The 13098-nt window shown below is 40.0% G+C and overlaps 1 protein-coding gene across 1 annotated transcript in view; it reads left to right on the top strand.

Annotated features, from left to right (window-relative positions):
• Positions 1-13098, top strand: part of LOC117340474 — a 129003-nt gene continuing 115905 nt past the window's right edge. The window contains exon 1 of the mRNA XM_033902234.1: positions 1-313. Within this exon, the coding sequence (XP_033758125.1) occupies positions 253-313 (61 nt within the window). The 5' untranslated portion in view covers positions 1-252. The remainder of the gene's footprint in view (positions 314-13098) is intronic.

The raw sequence follows: 13098 nt of genomic DNA, 5'->3' as shown, positions 1-13098 counted from the left end.
AGTAGCAGACGATCGTTTGGCTCGGCGAGTCGTGTTTACTCAGTGGCTGTGTATTATCTCCTACAAAACTATTGAATTATTACCGACATAACTTCATTCATTAAAAGCATATAGATACATGTGACATAGATAGTGTTCAAGTGGAAATTATAAATAAATTACTGGAATTTAAGGAATTAAAAACAACATATACATCAACCAAGATTGATTGTGAATTTTAAAAGTTGAAAAGCTTGACGATATTCTTACGGGATGGATGTGAAATTCGGATTACTCCTGTTAGCTTTGACAGTACTGCGTGTGGAGGGTACAGGTAAGTGAGTTGATCACAAACGCATGTCTCAAGTCTGTATGTATTACCAATTTGTACAAGTAACTACTCAAACTGTTTCCGTAAATTGAACGCTAGAAACTCGTTAATCCGAACAAATTCGTTTCCAAATATCTAGTCAACGAATTTTGGTGATGAACGGACAAGGAAAGGAAAAATTCGGTTAAAAGAATACAAGTATACGGAGGATGAATTATTTCCGGATTAATGAAATCCGGTTTAACGAGACTTTACGGTTGAAAACCCGTCTGAATTATCAAGTTGAAAATGCGTTTGCTGCGGGAAATTGCTTATATTGCAACTTCAAAAAAATAAAATTGCAAATGAAAGACTCCAATGGTAAATTTAGACGTCAATTATATACTTTTGATTAAGGTTGTAGTCGCAGAAAAACACACACGATCACTTATTTCCCTGAGGCTCGCGACAGTAGTCATGTAACAAGAATGAAATTTAATATAATATGTATGTATCGTGTAAAGCTATGTGGTGTTGCATATCGTATAAAATGAAATTGAATTTATTTGAAAGGTCATAGAATGCATGAAATCTTAAAGGCATTCAAACTTTGTGTAGACTGAAAATAACTTACAAATATGTATGGACTCTTCAGTTTGTGTTTAATATTATGGGGGCATCTTAACCACTATATCCGCCAGGTATTACGAACGTCCAATACCCTGGACATTCGATTCGGCGGACATCCAGTTTGTACAATAGCATAGTCTCAAGAATAATCAACAGAAACAATTGTAGTAGACTCAAAGCAACTAAATACAAGGTTATAACAAGATATCAATTTGTTCATTTATATATTTATTCATGTACGATAGTTAAACGTCCTCACAACTATAGGGTTATACGAGGCCAGGAAAACAAAGAATTCGTGACGAACGAGAATTGTTTGGTTGAATATGACACTTTCAATGTTTCTCGTGTGTTAAGCCTGTACAAATTAGCTTTAAGATAACCTTTCCGTATCTCAAGTCTTCGACCCACTTGGTCTTTCTGTCAATATGACTTTCGGATGAGTAGTATTCAACACGGTACCGAACAAGATGATGACAATGTACATTACAATATGTTAATCTGTTATAACGATGCCGATATGTACTCCGTCAGTAAGCTAACCAGACCCTCAGATGTCTGTAGGGGAACTGTCTCTGTGGTGCCGCGTTATTTTGTTTACCTGTCACCCTCTACTACTAGCTACTAACTAACTAAATTACCTGTGCAGCCTCGCACGTCATTATGTATTAACACGTGTGAACGTGAGAGACAGGTGGGTGATGAATTCGTCGCGTTCATCACGTGACACCGATCATCTATTTCGTCCTCCGTGAGAGTCTACAGCTAAAGTCCCTTCAACTTCACACGTGGTATTTTTTGCATATTTAACAGTCTATTATAATCTTGTTCAGCTGAGTTGATGAGAATGCACCAGGGCTAATGATTTACATACATAGTTAGCAGGGTAATAGGCACTTATTTATCTAACTACAAACAAAATCTAAATAAGCACTTTGGGATTCCAGAGTTATGTAAACGTGCCTATATGTTTTGTTGAAAAACTGTTTGTGTGAAACTTTATCAATATAAATGTAAAATTGTTTGTGGGTTTAAAGTCGACGCACGGCGCCATCACTGCCTTTATTTGTGAACCTAAGATAAATGTATCTATATCTTCTACCAAAGTATTATCTGGCTCCGATATACACTGAGATTGTTGGACAGAAATATCGTACGAAGAAAAGGTCTCAGCTGTCTGACGACAAACTAAAATGACCATTACCCTCTTCACAGGGACCTGCTGTCTTGTTATTGGTCCAATGCTGTCTAGCCCCCGAAATTTATCCAAACACTACAAAAGGTCCAATTGTACACGTAACGAATCCCTGTGACTGGTAAACCTGTGTAATCATTCTTAACATACAACGTACAACATTAGTCCCGACTCATCTCCCCGATCACACGGCACTTCACAGGGACTTGGCACATTTTTAAAGTGAGGTCAATATACAAAATGTATACATACAGACAGCGGTTGGGGATTTGTCTCAAGTCCCTGTGCGGTGCCCCCAATGTTTACATGTATTGTTGATATCACAATACCTACTGGCGGCGGAGGGAGTTCCAATAGACAGTGACGTATCTGGTTGTTACTTACAACAGTTTCATGAATATTTTTTAATTTAAGGAAATTCCATAACTAAAAATTTTCCATAGGAAAGGATTAAAGACATCAAGAAAGGTTCCCTAAATAAGATTTTCCTCGAGTTAATTGAGGAAGTTGATGAAGCCAGGGCCTGGTTACTATAAATAAAACTGACCCAGGTATGGAGGAGAAATGTGTGTTGTGTCTGGTAAATCTTATTTAAGATATCTCTCAAAATATTACCGAGTTGTAATTTCTGTATAAGTAGCAAATACAATGTAGTTATCGAATTAGGCCTTGGCAGAAAGTTATTAAGATTTTAGCCAAATGTCAACTTAGATCAAATAGCAAAGGTCACCTTTGGGATAAGATAGAACATCTCAGATTCTACAGTACGTCAAATCTGAAACCGTTCGGGATATCTCAGATTCTACAGTACGTCAAATCTGCAACCGTGCGGGATATCTTAGATTCTACAGTACGTCAAATACTGCCACCATCATTCGGAATATCTCTGATTCTGTTGTACGTCAAATACTGCCACCGTTCGGAAATTCGAACATTGGTCATTATGTAAATGTTAATCACAAGAACAGAAAACTTTTATATATCGTGTTGAGTATTGATTATTTATACCATCGTACCAAATATACAAAGGGTGGGAAATATGCTGTAAAATACAGACTGCTTTCTGTGAAGCTTCGATGTAAACTTGGCGAGTTTTTCTTCAGAATTAAAAAAAAAAACCAAGACTACATATATGAAAGTTGATTCCATTTACAATCCATTTGTAGAGGAGCCATTACATAGAGTGGTACCATTGACGGCGTTAGGCGGACGGTCTTGGAGCGCTGTCATTGTCTGCCAATTCACGAAGATACGGCGCTCTCACAAACGCTTGTAATTATCGCCCAGTTCATCGTAATATCGGCGAATCTATTGTCGATTTTACGAAGCGTGTGGGCTGAGAGATACTGGGAGAGAAAAACTTAACGGTTATCAACTTTGAGTGAAGACAATGTTCTGAACGAATGGTAGGCTAATTATAGTACCTATTACCGGTAGAATGGCCGTCCGTTAAATTGGTAAAAGTGTCGGGGCAGGCAATCTAATAATTTAAAATCGGTAGTCAGAAACATTTCCGCGGGGGACACTTTTATCTCGTCTTCACCGATCTAGGAACATCCAATGCCACAGTTATAGTGAACATATCGCTGAAATAGATACGAGGTTTAAGTCTCTGAGGCTGAAAGTCATCAAAGATTCCATATAACTGGATCTATTTGAAAACCTGATTATCGCTGTAGAAGAGAGCAAATATCATATATTCGAAATTGGCCTTTAATGAAGATCCGAAGCTAAGGATTCCAATTAGCCAACAAACTAATTAGTGTCACGGAGGATCTAGCCATGACATGAAAACCATTAGTCCCGGCCCGGGAGTGGGGCTAGTAGAATATCGCTCGTACACCCCTGTACCGGTAATAAAGTCCGTCGTCATAGTATTGTTATATTATTTTACATGGGCGAACCAATAAAGTTTGTACCCACGAAATAGTTCTAAAAAAAATCCAAACCACGAAAGAAAGTGTACACGAACATCCCATCATATACAGTATATGTTCGTGTATATAAGAAATTAAAAATCACACGATTAGAAAAGAAATAACGAGAAGTAAGTTACTGATTTCCACAAATCAAACTTGTTATGAAGATCTTCCGGCCATTAGATACATTAATCTGTTTTGTAGTTTGTTTGAAGTATTTCGATGTGAAGCTGTCGACTGTGTTTATTTTTGCGTCTTCGTAAAAGGCATTTGGGCTAATTGAATTTAATATCAGTCCGTCTAATTTTTGGGTGAATCAATGTGTTGTCTGTCCAAATCTGCCTCATAATTATATAGACAAATCGTCACGCTGACTTTAGAGGGCTCCAGTTGAAACAATTCCAGAGGAATTTTGACCTTTTTATTATTTAAATTGAGTACAATGTCCCTACTTGCCATTTGCTTGAAACAGTATCTGATCTAATTTCTGTGACATTTGGTCAAAGGTCAAGGTTTTACTGTGACGTCACCGGAACTATACTCGGAGATGATGGAGACTTGCCAGACTCGGCACCACTATGACCTATAGTCCAGAGGGATGTACTCTGGACACCACTATGACCTATAGTCCAGAGGGATGTACTCTGGGCACCACTATGACCTATAGTCCAGAGGGATGTACTCTGGACACCACTATGACCTATAGTCCAGAGGGATGTACTCTGGGCACCACTATGACCTATAGTCCAGAGGGATGTACTCTGGACACCACTATGACCTATAGTCCAGAGGGATGTACTCTGGGCACCACTATGACCTATAGTCTAGAGGGATGTACTCTGGGCACCACTATGACCTATAGTCCAGAGGGATGTACTCTGGACACCACTATGACTTATAGTCCGGAGGGATGTACTCTGGACACCACTATGACTTATAGTCTAGAGGGATGTACTCTGGACACCACTATGACCTATAGTCCTGGGGGATGTACTCTGGGCACCACTATGACCTATAGTCCGGAGGGATGTACTCTGGACACCACTATGACCTATAGTCCAGAGATATGTACTCTGGACACCACTATGACCTATAGTCCAGAGGGATGTACTCTGGGCACCACTATGACCTATAGTCCAGAGGGATGTACTCTGGGCACCACTATGACCTATAGTCCAGAGGGATGTAATCTGGACACCAATATGACCTATAGTCTAGAGGGATGTACTCTGGGCACCACTATGACCTATAGTCCAGAGGGATGTACTCTGGACACCACTATGACCTATAGTCCTGGGGGATGTACTCTGGGCACCCCGACTGGTCCGATATAGGATGTCTGAAGGGAAGGGAGTGTTTAATGAATCATGGATCTTTTCAGGGAAAAATCTCGATAACCGGTGTTTGACAGAAACTGCCTTGTAAATGCCAGCACGAGATTTTCGTGCGATGTCAATATAAACTCACGTGTAGTATTGCTATCATCATTGAACGCACGTGTAATGTCAGTTTAAATTCACGTGTATTTTTGATGTTGACCTACATGCAATGCTATTGTCAATTTCAGTGTTATGTCAACAAAAACCTCACGGTTAATGTCGATAAACGTCTCAGAGTAATTCGTCAAATTAAACACTTAAAACCGGTCTCAGACGGTATCGACGTCTACGTACTATTGTAGACAAAACTACTTACTACACAAATGTAGATAATATGATGCATATTGGTCGATCCTTAATTAAGCTCGGAACAGTTTGCATTTCCCGAGAAGCTTATATCACCGACTTCCGTGTGTTGTGGCTGTGCCTATGAGCAAGATGGACGATTTGGTTCAGCCGCTCTGGATTTGCCTTTCATATGATGTTTAATTAAGTAGCGACCAGCTACTACAAGGAAACCCCGCAATAGATCATTTAGCCTTGATTGTTCAAGGGACACAACTGCAGTCACGAAACCGAGTGAAGTTACTATGTATGTAATGAGAATTTTTGAGATCATGCATTCAGTCATTTTGCTAGTTTATAAGCACATTTCTGCGATTTTGTCATAAAACATCACCGATAAATACAGAATTTTAAACTTACATGTATAACATTTGGCCTTTAGAGTCAGTTATAGGTCGGAATGACCCGCCGACTTTCATCACGACCAGATTTTATTGATCGTTTCGCGCCACGGCATGACCTATTGAACTACACGTAATATAATTTATCTCTAATGAGCGGCGTATATTAAATAAAACCGCCTTAATGAAATGAATGACTGTCTGCCGCGTTGTCAACATGCCAGTTGCCATAGTAACGACCAATGTAATCTTGGTCATCCTTATCTTTATTGGAGTAGCAAGATGGTAGTAAGGTCACGGTAATTCTCAGCAACACTTCTTACAAATAATGGTCTTATCACACGATCAGGTTTAATGTTTTTCTGACACGTTTTATAGCTGTGACCTGGTGTTGTCCGTCCATCACTGTCATCCTCTCTCCCCTCAGTCTATCAGTCTTCCGTCCGTCACTGTCATCCTCTCTCCCCTCAGTCTATCAGTCTTCCGTCCGTCACGATCATCCTCTCTCCCCTCAGTCTGTATCAGTCTTCCGTCCGTCACTGTCATCCTCTCTCCCCTCAGTCTATCAGTCTTCCGTCCATCACTGTCATCCTCTCTCACCTCAGTCTATCAGTCTTCCGTCCGTCACTATCAACCTCTCTCCCCTCAGTCTATCAGTCTTCCGTCCGTCACGATCATCCTCTCTCCCCTCAGTCTGTATCAGTCTTCCGTCCATCACTGTCATCCCCTCTCCCCTCAGTCTGTATCAGTCTTCCGCCCGTCACTATCAACCTCTCTCCCCTCAGTCTGTATCAGTCTTCCGTCCGTCACTGTCATCCTCTCTCCCCTCAGTCTGTATCAGTCTTCCGTCCGTCAGTCATCCTCTCTCCCCTCAGTCTGTATCAGTCTTCCGTCCGTCACGATCATCCTCTCTCCCCTCAGTCTGTATCAGTCTTCCGTCCATCACTGTCATCCTCTCTCCCCTCAGTCTGTATCAGTCTTCCGTCCGTCACTATCAACCTCTCTCCCCTCAGTCTGTATCAGTCTTCCGTCCGTCACTGTCATCCTCTCTCCCCTCAGTCTGTATCAGTCTTCCGTCCGTCACTATCATCCTCTCTCCCCTCAGTCTTCCGTCTGTCACTGTCATCCTCTCTCCCCTCAGTCTGTATCAGTCTTCGTCCATTAGCATGCGTCTTTTACTCAAGAGTAAGGGACAGCTAGGCTTCCTATTTTTGACATGGATATACAAGTATATGACATACAATGAAATCATTTCATTTCATATTACGTTGAAATCAAAATGGCCGACTTTTATAGAATGAGATCACGTAATACACAATGATCATAGTCACTGAAATGCTTAATGTGAGTTAACTCCCTGTTAAGTACTTTCCCGTCCAGTTGACAGGTTTAGTTACACTGCCTTGGTTAATTCACTGTCTGATTAAATCTGGTTAAGAATTCATATACAACAAGTACATTGTACATACTTGCTACTTATTAAGTAATTACGCTACGCAAAGAGTTATATTATAACGTATACATAAACACTCATTGTGATTTGAATTGTCATTCCTTTAGACATTATGTCTTGGACATAAAAGTGCATTTGTTTCATGTCTTGATGTAGAATTCTGCTAAAATGTCCACCGGGGGAGACTAAAAATAGATAATAACTGTTATTATGATATCAAACATCTGAATGGAGTCGTATTTGAACATTGTTTTTTCTTGCCTGTCAAAAAATATTTCTGCACACGGACATGTAGACCACAGGAATCTCTATAGAATTCTACCCATAATGCCATTGTCTCGCGGCGGTGTCACATTTCAGACGTACACAGTACTGATGTAATTTAAGTAGCGCTTCATTCCAAAATTACTAAGGCGGAAAATTGACACGTACCTCACAATGTCGCCCTTAGTAATAATTAGACAACATATTAACGAGTTACACGTGTATTTACTGACGAACGTGTATTTACTGACGAACGTGTACCACGTATATCACACATATTATCAAGAGGTTTACTCCCAGCGATCGCAGGGACCTGAGAATTAATCACAGTGTTTGGATTTGCCTCGATGTGTGAAGAACAAACAGTATTACAAATGTATTTTTGTTATGAATTCACACCAAACTTCGAAAACTGTATTTTCATCAATATGGTTAGGGATGAAATTTTAATATCAAGTTCTGATGTGCAATTCACGAAATGTCTCTTAGCATGATGATTCAAACCTCCGGCCACGTTGCCTTAATTATCACGTCCCTGTGCATAATTGACATTTCAACTTTTAAAATTATTGATTCAGCCCCTATACACACAGTCCACATTACGGAAGCAGTGCGTGCTGCTCTGACGAGCCACATTGAACTCAAGTCGTAAAAAGGTGAAATCAGGGGAAAAATCAAATTTCGGTAGAATTCATCTAATGGAGGCGGACCTCTTTTACCTCATTACCTCATTACCTCATACGAACATATTTTTGCATCGTCTGCTAATCATGAGCAGCATCTAGTGGCTAGCATGTTGAAATAAGACCCCTTTTCCATCACAATATACATAAGAATATTTCCTCCGATATATTGAGACATCTATTCTCTCTCTCCAGTATCGGTCTCTCCCTTTCACCTTGTCATACCGAAGAATTATAAAAGGAAACATTTTGATCAATGTATACAAATATCGCAGCCACAAGGTACCTATTCTATTGTTGGTTGGTCATATGGTTTCGTCAATGAAAAGTGAATAGCTATCGGTCATAATACTTAGCGATTGAAATGTTCCGGACGTTGGATGTAAGACGTCCTTCGGTGGATATCTGCGACACATGACATAAGAAGGCTATACTAAAAGATACCCCCCCCCCCCCCCCCCTCCCCCCTCTCTTGCTTATTTTCTAATTTGTGTAGTCTTTACATATGTATCCATCAGTTTTATGTAACCTGGTGTGACTGCACGTGCGGGAATGCCAATGCTAAGGACATACGGTACTTAAAATTCCCATTGGATTTACGGAAGAATTTTAAGACAAGGAACGTTCCTTAATTTGATGTCCTTCAATTACCTATTGATAGCTGTTGATGGGTTGTGAAACTGGTAGAGAAGACGGAATCCTTCAATTCTATAATTCTTTCGAATGGAATAAAAAGTTCAAAGTTATATTACGACAATGCAGTTTTTTGCACTTACATTACTACGCGTGGGACAATCTCGACATATCCTTTCTGTAGTCACCGTGGGGTAATTACCGTATAACCACAGGGGCCAGACCCCCATTACACAGGGAAAATGATGGTAATTTTATTACATCCATACTTTAGAACACCAGAGATTGTAACATTTTGCCTGTCCCCTGTGACCTATTGTTAGCGTAACCAGTATACATTTGAACAGTAGGTATTGTTGAAAGCCGTAATAATTATGTACCTCACGAATTTAAAAATCACACTTTGTACGACAGACGGTAGAAATTACTTTGACATTTCAGAACGTGTAGTCTGTGTAGTAGTATTAAGTAACATGTCACCGGTACACAGTTAGCGTGACAGATAAAGAGAGAGGTATTGTTTCACACATACAAGTGTAGGGGACGGTGATTATTAATATTGGGAGGGACGAGGGTGGCTGTGTGTGTAAGGGTGGGGGACTGGAGGGGGGAGAGTATATAGTTAATGACCGAGGGAGGGGTCTTGAGCGGGGATAACGTCCTCACAACAACCAGGGTCATAAGAGGACGGTTGTCAAGGAGACACATACAGTCAGGGTCATATGAGGACGGTTGTCAAGGAGTCACCAATAAAAGAAAGCAAAGCATAGAGTGATAGAGTGAGGTTCCCTAAATATAGTGGACACGATTCTTCTGGTGGTCCACTTTTAGCCGCCTTCTAAGATAAACAAACACGCACTGGGGAGGGGGGGGGGGGGGGGGGGGGGGCAACTAGTCGCCTCTTACGACATGCAGTGGATACAACAACCATAGTCTTTCCCCGCTCCTTCACGGGTCGATAATCAGATGTAACTGATCGATTGTTGATTGGAATGAGGAACAGAGGGGACCATTGGTAGATTATGTCTACATTATACTTTACAAATTTAGATAATAGATTTTTTTCGATGATATATAGCTTATAAAGTAATTAATTGTAATAATGTATGCACCAGTTACCTCAACTGTTTTAATATCTAACCGATCAGTCGGCTTCATGTGATTAATTGATAGGCAATCGGAATAGTTTTCGGAAGGATGTCTGGATCAACCCCAGGGAACTGGCTTTTACATTGCCTCCACAGAACAACATATATCAAAAGTTATCGTTCTGAATTTAATTCAATTTCATGTTTCCATAGTAACAGGTTTTTTTTTATTCATTTTGATGACGATCGGTCACATGAGAAAATCTAAGTAGAATCACGTGACCTGTTGTGTTGAGTCACGTACTTTGTCCTAAGGTGCATATAGAAACTGAATTAGCCAAATTTACAGTTTCAAATTCACCTGCTGTATAACCGTCAGAATTGAGACGACATCATCTTCATCTCCGCCACAATGGCGTCGCCAGGAAACGGAAAACACACGAAATGACGACGTCATAGAGCACTGTTGTAAAATGGCGCCACATATTCAGATTTTAGGGTGTATTGGAGGTTAGTTTTTATTCACGGTTATTACAGCATCTGAGAAATATTCGACTCTAGCACGCATACTATATTTTTGCAACGGGCCTAGCTAGCCTTGTTTGAATACGGATACACAACATATATTTTTCTTTCTTTTTAAATTTTAATGATTCTAAGTGGAAGCACACGAGCGGTCTTGCTGTGGCAGGAAACCAGAGTACTCGGGAGAACACCCACGTGATCGGGCAGGTAAAGCTTTTCACGTCCGACTGGGGAATCATAGGGTTCGAACTCCGGTCGTGTAGGTGGAAGGCATGTACGTTACCACTAACATCCGACCACCCGATCTTTCTTATGCAATCCAGCCCGAACGCACGCGAGCGATCAACTTGCATGTCCCCAGTAAAAGAGGTTTCTGGTAGTTCAGACATCTGCTGCAATTCCCTGTATATTGAAAACACACATAAGCTATTTAATATCAATTTCGGACTCCAAGGTGTAAATACTCTCACCGGTGGTAGACGTGGAGAGGGGAGGGGTTAGAGGGGAACCGGACGTAGATGTCGAGTGCCCTATCTGAATCCTAGCGTGAGAGAGACTGAGTGATGAAAAGAAAATTAACAAAATTTCCTTGTTTTGGATAAAACTAACCCCGGGGTATATATACATTTTATGTGGGCGTGGGCGTTTGTGACGGCATACACATCTGCATCAAAGGAGCGTTTTGTATCGATCGATTTAACAGAGATGAATCAGAATACCTACACCCAACTTCATACCTACTGATGTTAATTTAAATTCGAATTCAAACTTTACTATCTCTATTATAATTTAAAGTGTAATTTGATGGCTGAACAGGAACAAAATGGAAATATCAAGATAATTTATACACAACACTAAATCAGACTGGATACAGACTTTATTTCTATAGTTGTAATGTCTGTTTAATAAATAAACAGGTCTGAAGTGAAAATCGTCGTATTGAATGACGACATGATGTAAAATTTGCTGTGATCACTTAAAGTTGCGTTCCGCAATCTGGAGATAGAACATGGATCTAACCGATTGGTTAATGGAGTAATGTAAAAAGAACTGCAATCAATCATGAAGTGAATTATAGGTTTTATGTAGTCTTTGCATCCCGGGAATGTTTTTGTATTTTCACCAAATCTGACCATAGTAAAATGCCTAGTATAGTTGTTCACTGGTTTGACACGTTGTAGCCAGGCTATGAGTTCAAGGGGAATATAACGAGGGCTGACTGGTAGAATTAAGAGGTAATATTGGGATGTAATATAAATCCATTGTCCATATATCAATGACTGTCCATATATCGATGACACTGTCCATATATCAATGACTCTGTCCATATATCGATGACACTGTCTATATATCGATGACTCTGTCCATATATCGATGACTCTGTCCATATATCAATGACACTGTCCATATATCGATGTCACTGTCCATATATCGATGACACTGTCCATATATCGATGACTGTCCATATATCGATTACTCTGTCCATATATCAATGACTGTCCATATATCAATGACTCTGTCCATATATCGATGACTCTGTCCATATATCAATGACTGTCCATATATCGATGACTCTGTCCATATATCAATGGCTCTGTCCATATATCGATGACTCTGTCCATATATCGATGACTGTCCATATATCGATGATACTGTCCATATATCGATGACTCTGTCCATATATCGATGACTCTGTCCATATATCGATGACTCTGTCCATATATCAATGGCTCTGTCCATATATCGATGACTCTGTCCATATATCAATGACTCTGTCCATATATCAATGGCTCTGTCCATATATCGATGACTCTGTCCATATATCAATGACTCTGTCCATATATCGATGACTCTGTCCATATATCGATGACTCTGTCCATATATCAATGGCTCTGTCCATATATCAATGGCTCTGTCCATATATCGATGACTCTGTCCATATATCGATGACTGTCCATATATCGATGACACTGTCCATATATCGATGACTCTGTCCATATATCGATGACTCTGTCCATATATTGATGACACTGTCCATATATCGATGACTCTGTCCATATATCGATGACTCTGTCCATATATCAATGACACTGTCCCTATATCAATGACTCTGTCCATATATCGATGAATCTGTCCATATATCAATGACTATGTCCATATATCGATGACACTGTCCATATATCGATGACTGTCCATATGACACTGTCCATATGTCGATAACACTGTCCATATATCGATAACACTGTCCATATATCAATGGCTCTGTCCATATATCGATTACTCTGTCCATATATCGATGACTCTGTCCATATATCGATGACACTGTCCATATATCGATTACTCTGTCCATATAT

This window comes from Pecten maximus, chromosome 13 (assembly GCF_902652985.1).
Source record: "Pecten maximus chromosome 13, xPecMax1.1, whole genome shotgun sequence".
NCBI lineage: Eukaryota > Metazoa > Mollusca > Bivalvia > Pectinida > Pectinidae > Pecten > Pecten maximus.
The sequence above is the reverse complement of the archived record's forward strand: the minus strand, read 5'-3'. Positions and strand labels throughout refer to the sequence as shown.